This window comes from Pezoporus wallicus, unplaced genomic scaffold (genome assembly GCF_028554395.1).
Source record: "Pezoporus wallicus isolate ANWC-B61680 ecotype Strahan unplaced genomic scaffold, APGP_CSIRO_Pwel_v1 scaffold_2584, whole genome shotgun sequence".
In the NCBI taxonomy this organism is placed as follows: Eukaryota; Metazoa; Chordata; class Aves; order Psittaciformes; family Psittacidae; genus Pezoporus; species Pezoporus wallicus.
The window spans coordinates 2,957,405-2,969,691 of NW_026642851.1; the positions used below are offsets into that span (position 1 = coordinate 2,957,405).

The following is a 12,287-nucleotide window of genomic DNA, read 5'->3' on the forward strand; positions in this document are numbered from 1 at the left end:
CGTAACTGGCTGAGAATTTCAAAACAGGACAATAAAGAATCACAAATAGCAAATGGTCTTTTTATATCAAAATGCCCTTCTATACACACATGAGTCTTTGGGCTGTTCTTTTAAGATAATTTTAAACAGAGGTCTTTTTGTATGTGCAGTATTAAGCAATAAGAGATAGCAAAAGCGCATAATCAACAGTCCAAAATGAATATTAGAGAATAACCTGTATGGACTAACTTTGGATTTCCTGGAAGAGGAAATTTAGCGCTTCTTTTCCCAGTTTTGCTTCCTCCTAATACCTCTTAAATTTATACTTTCCTGGTACACTTTTCTACGGCACATCTTGTTTTTTGTGTGTGAAGAGAACTTCTGTAAATTGTATTCATCTTTTGAGTCCTATGTGGGGAGGGAAAGATGTACCTGTTTCCATTTTCAAATATTTTCTTTTTTCACCTGTGACTGGAAGAAGGCTCTGAATTTAGAAACTGAAGACACTGCTTGCAACTTGCAGCTAGCAGACCAGGATTGAATTTGCTGAGCTTGAGGAAGAAAGTTGAAACAAAATCCGCATCAGTTGCAGGAAAAAAAACATTCTTGATATGTTTGGTAACTGCAGGAATGAGTTTACATACTTGACAAATGACTCAGATGCAGAAATATCACCCAAAAGGGACTCACCAGGGTCTGCTGACTAATCCCTAAGTTCTTTAAATTATTTTCTTATTTAATCTGGTATTATGCCTACTTGGAATAAAAAAAAATTGGCCCAAATTCAGTGAAACAATTAACTTGAGATAACCAAGTACTTAAATGTTCTTGACATGTTTTTTGCGTATGAAAGACTGATCCAAAGGCTGTTGGGGTTTAAGTTATAATAGCACAGAGTGAGCATTTATGACATGTATTAATTCCACTGCACTGATGACTGAAACCTGCAGAGCTGTAGTCCTAGCTCTTCCACATGTTTCTGAACTGCAAAGGGAAATTATATAAGGGGATTCAATACACTTTGTATATTTCTTTTAAAAGTGTAAACCCTAGTAAGCTAGTTACCAAATTACCAGATCTCAGTTTTTCCTGGGGAAACAAAGGGAATAAAAGGCATTAGCTCCAAGGAATGAGGTTCTCAGTTTACCACCATCCTTCAGAGGTGATAATAATTAAACACTGTCACAGCTTCCATAGTTCCATGGTAATACCTCCATTATCAGAGTCTTCAAATAAATACTGACTACTTTATGAGCAGCCCACTGTTACTACCATTCACAGAGTTATATACAGAAATGGCCATAGAATCATAGAATGGTTTGGGTTGGAAAGGACCTTAAGATCATCTAATTCCAACCCCCCTGCCATGGGCAGGGGTGCCTCACTCTAGATCATGTTACCTAAGGCTCTGTCCAGCCTGGCCTTGAACAGTGCCAGGAATGGAGCATACACAACTTCAGATACTGGAAGGCTGCTATGAGGTCTCCATGCAGCCTTCTCTTCTCCAGGCTGAACAGCCCCAACTTTCTCAGCCTATCTTCGTATGGGAGGTGCTCCAGTCCCCTGATCATCCTCGTGGCCTTCCTCTGGACTTGTTCCAACAGTTCCATGTCCTTTTTATGTTGAGGACACCAGAACTGCACACAATACTCCAGGTGAGGTCTCACAAGAGCAGAGTAGAGGGGCAGGATCACCTCCTTCGACCTGCTGGTCACGCTCCTTTTAATACAGCCCAGGATACGGTTGGCTTTCTGGGCTGCAAGTACACACTGAAGCTGGCTCATGTTCAGTTTCTCAGTGATCAGCAACCCCAAGTCCTTCTCCGCAAGGCTGCTCTGAATCTCTTTTCTGCCCAACCTGTAGCTGTGCCTGGGATTGCCCCGGCCCAGGTGCAGGACCTTGCACTTGGCTTAGTTAAACTTTTTGAGGTTGTCATTGGCCACCTCTCAAGTGTGTCAGGGTTCCTCTGGATGGCATCCCTTCCCTCCAGTGTATCATCTCAATCACACAGCTTGGTGTCATCGGAAGGCTTGCTGAGGATGCACTCAATCCCACTGTTCATGTCACTGACAAAGATGTTGAACAAAACTGGTCCCAACTCTGATCCCTGTGGGACACCACTCATTACTGGTCTCCAGCTGGACATTGAGCCATTGACCACAACTCTTTGTGTGTGGCCATCCAGCCAGTTCTTTATCCACAGAGTGGTCCATCCATTAAATTGATGTCTCTCCAATTTAGAGACAAGGATGTCATGCAGGACAGTGTCGAACGCTTTGCGCAAGTCCAGGTAGATGACGTCAGCTACTCTACCCATCCATCAGTTCCGTAGCCCCATTATAGAAGGCCACCAAATTGGCCAGGCAGGATTTGCCCTTAGTGAAACCATGCTGGATGTCACCAATCACCTCCTTGTTTTTCATGTGCCTAAATTGTTTTCATTGTGCCTTTGTTTTTCATGTGTCATGTTTTATTAAAAATCAGATTAGAGTTTCCAGCTTTAATAGCTATGCATTTTATAATACTTTTGATAGAGATAGCAGGAAACATTTACATGGAAGCGCTAATTTTGTGTTAAATTATATAGTGATGTCTGTGAAGTGCATCCAGCTAAAGAAGTATTACCAAGTTGAATATTTTGAGGTACTTTTAAACCCATTTTCAGATATCATTCCTTTTACTAGTGTGCCTTGACATTTACTTGAAACGTGTCCAAATCCATAGAGAAGAACAAAAGCCACCAGCTTCAATTTATCCATCTTCCCTTTTCTCATGTTTCATGCCATCCACCTCTCCAAAATCATTTTGGTTGCTAATTACAGGATTGGCAGACACCGTGCTTCATGGCTTGCAGAAAGGGCATATGTCACTGGCAAACACAGAGCTGGAGTTTCATGAACTCAATTCAAATGCTTACAGAAAACAACTTTTTTCTTTATCCCTTTTGTTTCTTACTTGTTGCAGCATCTTCATGTAACTGCGTGTTTTGCAAATATAATTTTCAAGTTGACAGTATCCTTCTAGTTTGGAATTCAGGGGGATTTCTAGTATTTAGTTTTGATTCTGTTGGTTCATTCTTTTCATGTGACTGAGATTAATGTGAATGCATGAGTACAGGTGAAATAATTTCTTCAGCTGTGGAAATGTCATAGAAGATTGCATCGCTATAACAAAACAGGAAAAAAATCAGAACTGTTACTTAATAACTGTTATTATTACAATGATTTAGTACTAAACTTTGATCTTTAGGTACTTTCTGTCCTAGTCAGTACATTCTATACAAGTTTTGCCAAGTAAACTTTTCCCCTCTGTAACGTTAAGCCCTGACAAATTTGTCATTTAAACAGCTTTTCTAATTGAAACAGATCCTGTGCCTATGAAGTGAATAATAAAATTTCACTTTGCTCTGGCAGAATAAAACATAAACTTGTGAGATGCAAAGTGGTGTGTGGTTTAAAGTTAAGAGCAAAAAGCTGCTGTGTATTTTTCTTACTTGGACAACATACTTCTGAAGTTGTCCCAGGATTTACAGACATGCTTTTGCTATTTCTTTTAAGTGTGTTGACCAGCCTTTATGCTTCTATCAGTCAACCTCAAGTAATTCAACTAGAAACAATACATTAACTTGATAAGGACATCTGTTGATGTCAGCTGGTTCTGGCAACATCCTGACCATTTTATGTTAATAACTGTTTTTATCTCCTGTTAATAACTGTTTTTATCTCCTATGCACATATTTAAGTCAATATTTATTAAATCAGTTTTGCAGATCATGACAGGTAGTTTGCTAGTTTGAAACCTTGTCTTGATAATTACATATTGAATTCTTCTTTATATTTAGGATATGATGCTTCAGCTGTTTCGGGGACTGGATTTTCTGCATTCACATCGTGTGGTGCATCGGGACCTGAAACCCCAAAATATCCTTGTAACCAGCAGTGGGCAGATAAAGTTAGCTGACTTTGGCCTTGCACGAATCTACAGTTTTCAGATGGCTCTAACATCAGTGGTAAGTTTTTTGAGGCTTTTATTTTCCGTTTAATGCACCAGTGTACTTTACTCTTTATGTTCCCGGCTTTTTATCCCATATTATAATGCTGCTTCTAAAATTATCTCTGCAACTGAAGTTACTTGTGTCTCTAAACACAGCTGTTTTCCAGAGAGCATTGAAGTTCTGGTGATTACTTTGTACAAGTAATCAATTACTGATTAGTGGTTCTAAATTAAATCATAACTAATTACTGAAGGATAGGGATGTGCTAGTTTTCAGAAATGCTGTGAGTGTAGCTTCTGTCATGATACTGACATCTTTCGCATATTAAACCAGACAGGTAGGGTGAAAGTTTCTGTAGTATCCATTTATTTTAAGATAAAGGTCTTGCTGATCCCCAAGTATCTTGCCTGAAAAAATGTACAGATATACATGAAAATGCCACACTGTCATGTCTCTGATTTTCTACCTCTGTTAATATAGGTTTGATGCTTGCTCCCATATGTTACTGGATGATTTCAAATAGTGCTGTGCTGGAGGCAGCTATTTCCCAAGGCAGTTGTTAAAAGAGCACCTCCAGTATCACTAGGCCCCCTGCCACTGTTGCCCCTCTCCCAGCAGTTCTCCTGGTTGTCCTTGGCTTGTATATGAGCTCACTCCCAGAAGGTCTGGCCCTCTCCTGCCTTAATGCTGGTGCAGAAGCCCTGCCAGCTTCTCGCTTTCTGACACCGTTTTCATGCTTGCTGGCCTTGCCCCCAGTATCAGCTGCTGTTTGCTTGCCACAGCATCTCTGACATGTACTGAAGAGTAGCCATGCTGCATGTGTGTTGGGTGTCATTTGATTTTGCTCTCTCAAGAACTTTTTCATTTCCATTTCCTATTTTGAGTATCATAACTACTGTTGCAGTATCACTTACAGTAAAGACAGAAAAGGGAGAACTGCTGAGAAAAGAAACTGAAAGGAGCCCACTTCGTGTTTTACATTGTCTTGTAGAAATCAGGCTGGCTCACAGTATAAAATCATAGAATGATTTGGGTTGGAAAGGACCTTAAGATCATCTAGTTCCAGCCCCCCCACCATGAGCAGGGCCTCCTCACCCTAGACCTTGGCTCTGTCCCACCTGGCCTTCCATTATTATTAATAGTTACTGTAAGAGTCTTCCCATCATTGTGTGACATAACTGTGACAGCCTAGGTTCTGGCTTCAGTGTGAATGAAATCAGGAAGCAACAGCAAATGATATCATCATCTTACTAAACACAGGAACGTATCATTGTCACGTAAAACATATGCAGACTTGTGTTTTGGGGCTGGTTTTTTTTCATTGCCTGTAGGTTGTAGCCTAATCCAAAGCTGAAAGGTTTTTTTTGCTGAGGTCAGTCAGGGTTGATCATTTTGTAACTCAAAAGAGAGCTTTGAAGAAAATGAGAGAAAAGTTGTTCATGAATTGCTGCAATTTTTCATTTCCCATTTATCACTCTGTAACAGCTTCAGTGAGTGTTTCTCTTGATCCATAAAATTCTTTAAGCTAAATCTCCAGTGTTGTATAGCTTCCAGTGGGGCACTTTTTCAGAAGTTCTGCATAAAATGAAAAAATATCTAAGAACTGAACAGGAGTTTGTCCAGGATCATGTAGCCTGCATAGGAAGGAAGGTCAAAAGACCCAGAAATAGAGGGCATCTACTGAGGCAAAAACATATCAAGACCTGCTTGTAAGAGAGCATTGCCAGAATTCCTCTGCAATTGCTCAAGTATCTAATACTTGCATGCTAGAAATCATGCTTCAGAACCCACTAGTTAGTACCCTTGATGCTGCTGTGAACAAGTTGTTCAGACTAAGGAATTGTCCGCATGCAAGTTTGGACCATGTTCATACAAGCATGCAACTGTCATTGCAGCTATGCTAAAGAGTATTAAAATAATTGAATTATTCTATGACCGATGGCAAATAAATTATATGGGCATAGGCATGAATAATGTCTTTCACACACCTAGAGCTTAGTTTATCATTATTTTATTAAAAGAAAAAAAGAAGAAGCTATGACCATGGCTTTTTTGAATTAAAAATCTACTGGTTTTAAAGCACTTAGTCTTTAACACCTTCAAAATCAACTTTTTTTCTCAGTACACTGAAACCTATAGGCAAGTGTTGCTTACAATGTGATAACATGGTGTCGTTTTAAATGTCAGTCTTCATTGCTCCTACAGGATGAGTGCTGGTTAGAAACTTTTACTAAATGTGTAAATATGTATTAGCTGACACAGGGCACCAGTTTTCCTTTTCTGAATGTAACTTTTACCTTTGCCTAGGTGTGCATTTTTTCCTTCTGTCTCCCCTCCATTAAACTCAGGATACCAAAATTTAAAAACCCCAGAAACTTCAGTTTCTTAAACATATTCTCAATTTTGCTGTCCCCAAAATAGTCTAAACTGTAGTTCTTTGCCAGGCAGTGTGCAAGCTTTCATTGACTTCAGCAGGAGCAGTTGAAGTGTATGCAGAAAAAAATGTTTCATTATAAAAGACAGCATATATCTTCCTATATATCAATTAATAAAAGTCCTAGCTTGCAAGGATTTGCTTCTGAGCTACACTGAAAAGCGATAGTGCAGACAGTCCAGTGATAAAAGGCACATTGCATGTGCTATCATTGTGATCAGTACGAGGGCTCTGCAGCATTTCCTTCAGAAGAGAAGCTTACTGCAAGATAAACTACAGGAATCATCTTTTGAAGTATCAGATCATTCCCAAGATGCACCCTCATTCACTGCTCACAAAGAAACCCTTCAGATGGGACAAAAAGAGCTTGCTGTGAAAATAATGCAGTAAAAACTGATTCAACCCAAGTTCTCTGGTCACTGCAAATGGTAACTTCAAAGCAGTCTCTCTCTGATAGCCATTTATTTCCACAGTGCTAAAGAATCCTTCTGGCAGATCAGTCATCCTGGAATATTGCTGTCATTTAAAGAAACCTCTCAATATTTCTGTCAGTGAATGAATGAAAGATTCAAACTAATGTTACGTGGGCTTGGGGGAGCAGGGTGGAGATCGCTACTCCCAGCCATGGTGAGACTGAGAACTGATACAGGTCTGAAATAACAGCACTAGAAAGAAGGAGGTCAGGCAGGGGTGTCTCAGATGCTGGGTAATGGGGCACGCTTTTGGTTTTGTACAAAGTTAGGCTCTTTTTCAAGTGTTGGTCTTGGCCCTTGGGGAAATTTTGAATAGGCTTTGTGATAACAGAGCAGCTCCATAGGACAAAGGAGGTGGATTGATGTGACTGTAATTTTAGAATTTGGGAGCAAAAGCTAATGAACTGTCACTTTTCTTCCTGATGCAGAAAAATGGGCACTCAGTTCTAACTTTCTATGAGTAAACGAGCAAGTGGCTGTCTGGAAAATCTGAAGTTAGATTGTGAAAAAGCAAGAGCAATAGAAAGAAAAAGCAATAGAAAAATCTATTTTTGTTGACTTCTAACTGCCTTAAAGAAAGGAAATGGAGCTCAATCATGGCACAAGAAAGTGCTAAATGAAATAAACGCACACAGTTGTGATCACAGCATCTAGGTGGATCTGAGGCTGTCCAGCTTTTAAATTGGACCTGCATGAGGATCTGAGTGAAACTGTTAGTGTTTGTCACATACTCTTAATACTTTCTTTGAAAACATGTGTGCTTTACCTTAGATGGCAGTGCTGCTGATGGGTTTTTTCCCATGAAATGCAAGCAAAAGTGTTTTATGTCTTCCTTCTTTAAAAAATTCACTTGTTTTCATATTTACTGAAGGGAAAACATCATTTTCTTTGCTGATGGTTTACATTCCAGAGGAACCTCAACATGCTTGTGAGGTGGGCTGATGCCAACCTCATGAAGTTTAACCATGACAAGTGCAAGGTCCTACGCCTGGGTCGGAGCAATCCCAGGCGCAGCTACAGGTTGGGCAAAGAAGAGATTCAGAGCAGCCCTGTGGAGAAGGACTTGGGGGTGTTTTTTGATGAGAAAATGAACATGAGCTGGCAGTGTGCGCTCGCAGCCCAGAAAGCCAACCGTATCCTGGGCTGCATCAAAAGGAGCGTGACCAGCAGGTCAAAGGAGGTGATCCTGCCCCTCTACTCTGCTCTTGTGAGACCTCACCTGGAGTATTGTGTGCAGTTCTGGTGTCCTCAACATAAAAAGGACATGGAACTGTTGGAACAAGTCCAGAGAAGGGCCAAGAGGATGATCAGGGGACTGGAGCACCACCTGTATGAAGACAGGCTGAGAAAGTTGGGGCTGTTCAGCCTGGAGAAAAGAAGGCTGCATGGGGACCTCATAGCAGCCTTCCAGTATCTGAAGGGGGCCTGTAGGGATGCTGGGGAGGGACTCTTCATTAGGGACTGTAGTGACAGGACAAGGGATAACAGGTTAAAACTTAAACAGGGGAAGTTTAGATTGGATATAAGGGAGAAGTTCTTTACTGTGAGGGTGGTGAGGCACTGGAATGGGTCGCCCAGGGAGGTTGTGAATGCTCCATCCCTGGCAGTGTTCAAGGCCAGGTTGGACAAAGCATTGGGTGATATGATTTAGTGTGAGATGTCCCTGTGTATGGCAAGGGGGTTGGAACTAGATGATCTTAAGGTCCTTTCTAACCCTAACTATCCTATGATTCTATGATTGTTGAATAGCTAAACTGATAATTAAAAAAAGACACAAAAAAATCGTGCAGTTGCCATCAGTGAATAATTTTAGATTACACTAGCATTTTATTTGAGTATTTCTTCAGGATAAAATCTTTCCATCCATTTCTGGCAGTCACTTCAGCACAAATGGTTTACATGTCACATCATGCAGGAACTTGGATTTCATTTTGTTGGTATAGTAGCAAGGGAGCATAAAATAATTTTCACTAACTGGGTTTGCTTTGTAAAAATAAACGTATAAATCAGTTACAGCAACAAAAACAGCAACAAAATAATATAGAAATATCCTCTTCCAAAAGGGAACAAGCACTTTCCTGTTTTCTGTCCACTGTTGCATTGTAATTTTCTAATAAATGCCACCTGTTAGTAGATAATGTGAATATAAACTCTCATCTGAGCTAATATGATAGTTGAGAGCACAGTCAACTTTCTTTTCTCTTTGCTTTGATTTGGGGGTTTTCCCCCTCATTTTTATGGCCACCTCTTGCTGATGCTCTGCTTTCAAAAATCCATATATTTATTCATATGTAATCCACCCTGCAGAGTCCATTCCTATGTTGGGTATGTTCCAGCAGACCTGCAGTCTGTTGCAGCACACGTTTGACCTGAGATGCATTGGATATCCCAAAATGGATCTGATTCAGTAATCTATCTAAAGCTCGCAGTTCATATCAAACATAGGAGTAGACCTATGGAAATTAATGAAGCACTTGCCTCTGGTGGATCGAAGTCAAAATCTGGGCTGCGTTAAAGAGTGCCCTAATGGAATTACAACAGTGACACTAGAATTTATTTCATACATAATTTGATTAGAGCATACGTCTTCCTCCCTCTGAAAGCTGGAAGTGAGATTGGTTTGGTATGCACTGAGTCCTCACTCTTGTGAGGGAGCCAATCACCTTAGATCTGAGATCCAATCTCCAGTTCATGGTGCATTGCTCCAGTCCACCCAAATGTCCCTGAAAAGGAAAATGAGTCACAGACAGACATCCATAAGATCAAAATACGTGTTGGTGAGCTTGTCAGTGCTGCTGCTGAAACGTTATGGCTATTTAGGAATGCAGTGTGATTAAACTGGTTGGCTTATTTAAGCGAAATCTGTCTTGCCTACTAACAGAGTTCTGCATAAAAAGTCCATGTATCTGGCTTTGTGAAATGAGTGAACTTCTCTGATGTTTTAACATCTGTATAGCTGTAGGAATCTTTACTGTTTCTTCCCAAACACTCTATAGGAAAGTTATTTCCATCACATAAAATAAGTCATTTATCTACGGAGCCATATTAAGAACAAAAATCATTATTAGCACATTGACAGTAAGGTCTGCAGCTGACTAAAAACATTTTAATGTATATTTATGTTGACTTCACTCATCATATGTTCACTAAGAGGGCTCAGATTTTTATGAAAATGAGAACGAAAAACCAGATTGCTCAATGTTGCAGTATCATAGGGCAATACAGAAATACACATGGAGAAAGTTCGGAAACTAAAAGTTTCTTTTATTCATCTGCATTATGATCATGTAAGAACATTTTCAAAACTGACGATTTTTGTTGCCATCTTAAGAAACTTTAAAGTTTGTAAGACTTGTCTGGAAGAGCAGTACTAGCTGCCCTTGTAGACAGACAGAGGATTTATGGCAAGGTTGTTATTTTCAGGAACACATCCTAGAGATAATATTCTAAGGGTGCCATTTCACAGTCAGCATAAGTAGATGTAGCATTCCTCCTGCTGCTGAAATGATGGCCCTGCTTTTGACCACACACTCACATCACTTCCCTTGCACTGGCGTTGGTAGTTGTGCCCTTGCAGTCTGACTGAAAATGAGCCCCATAAAAAGTAGTTATTCATTTCCAGGTGAATTAGTAGATGCAGATCACTGCGCGGCTACATGAGTTAAAAGCACTGATGCACAAGGGAGGATAAGCAGAAAGGTGGGGTCATCCACTCCACAGACACCACTGGATTTGTTTGAGTCAGTTATGAAACCACATCCAAAGTCTTCAGCTAAGGACTCGAATAGCTAAACTAACACAAAGGCGGAAATGTTTTTCAAAACCTTGCAGCTGATGCTGACTTACACTGTTTTGAAGACGTTAGATGAGCCAGTTGCTGGTTCTTATCTACTTATCCGACTTTAACAAAACTTCTAAGAGTATCTGTATCAATGTTTGAAGTATTTCTTACCCCCTTACTGCCAAGGACTGGGTTCAGGGCTCTGTGCTGTTCCTCTGCAGCTGATGCCACAACTCACCCTCGAGACCTGTCAGGAATGCAGGGAATGCAACCCTCTGCTCTAATGTAGGCCCAGGTTTATCATGAACCATAAAAAGTCTATCTTTTAATCTTTCAAAGAAAGTAAATTATTTCACAGTAAAAAAGCAAATTGGCTCCTCATAAGAATATTTTCTGTGCCAGAAAACTCCTTTTGAGAGCTGCAAACATTACAGTATGTATCATGTGATGACAGAGTTTGTCTGCAGTGAGCTGATCATGTTTTGCAGCCCTGCAGCTGCACCAGTGCAACCTTGCAGAATATATTTATCTTGTGCTGGTGGAAAAGTAGTCAAAAGGTACAATTTTGAGCACAGATCGTATCAGAACAAAGGAAGTTTATGCTGGGCTGGACCAGAGTTTGGTTGTGTGCACAATCAAAGGATAACATCCACCAGAGGATGCTTAGGAAGGGGAGTAAGAACCAGCTTTCAGCAATCAAAAATACAGTGATTTCCAGTGCTGGAGATTGTATCTGGATCACTGTGAGTCATTCCCTTTTCACCTCCGGGTAAAATTTGGTACTATTTTGCAGCAGTACAGTTCCATTGGTGCAAGAAAATGTACACTCTGCAAATAGGCCTTCAAATGTTGATGTGAAGATAAAATGAAATGGTTTTTTTCCTTTTCTCTTTATTTTCCTTCTCTTTCACTTAGGAAGATACAGTAGATAGTGGTACAGTACTGGCTTACAGTTTTCATACAAATATCTGGTGAATGTGCGTTAGGATGCAGAAAAACTGAATTTATAAAGAACAAGCTGTGCTTAATCTATTAAAAAAAATGGTGGGGGGGGGTTAAGAAAGGGGGAAAGGTAGAAAATTACTAATGCGTATTTTTTCTATACTATAAATGAGTATCTTGCTATTGTGTGACTGTACTTCTATTTTCTGTTTTCAGATATAAAAATATGTAGTGCATTTTCCCCACCCAGTGATTTACATCTTTTTTGTACTATTTTTCTGTTGATTTAAAATGGTCTGTTTTTACATCTACTCCCAGAGATAATTGAGTGGGCTGGATTGTAAAAACAGTTTGATTGTTTGACAAGGTCTCTCCCTGTGTATTTACAAAACCGTTCCCACATAATTTCAGACCATCCTGAAACACTAAAATACAGCCTGAGGTTATGCTCTTATCAGAGCACACAAAATACGCAGGCATGGGCCTGTATGGTACTTGAATGTGAGGCAGTAAAAGGAAGAGGAGCAGAGAAAACAGCATACTCTCCCTGGAGCTCATGCTATTCCAGAGTGAAGGCAGGTGCCAGTGCATTGCTGATGGAAATGCTCTTAGGGCTTAATATATAATAAAAATGAGTTGTTGACATGTGTTTGCAGTGGCAGGGAATCATCTGTAAATTGTCTC

General features: G+C 40.1%; 1 protein-coding gene across 2 annotated transcripts in view; it reads left to right on the plus strand.

Annotated features, from left to right (window-relative positions):
- CDK6 (cyclin dependent kinase 6) overlaps positions 1–12,287 on the plus strand; it is a 120,266-nt gene that overhangs the window by 51,083 nt on the left and 56,896 nt on the right. For both annotated transcript variants that reach the window (XM_057432718.1, XM_057432719.1), the window contains exon 3: positions 3,821–3,988. In XM_057432718.1, coding sequence (XP_057288701.1) covers positions 3,821–3,988 — 168 coding nt within the window. The remainder of the gene's footprint in view (positions 1–3,820; positions 3,989–12,287) is intronic.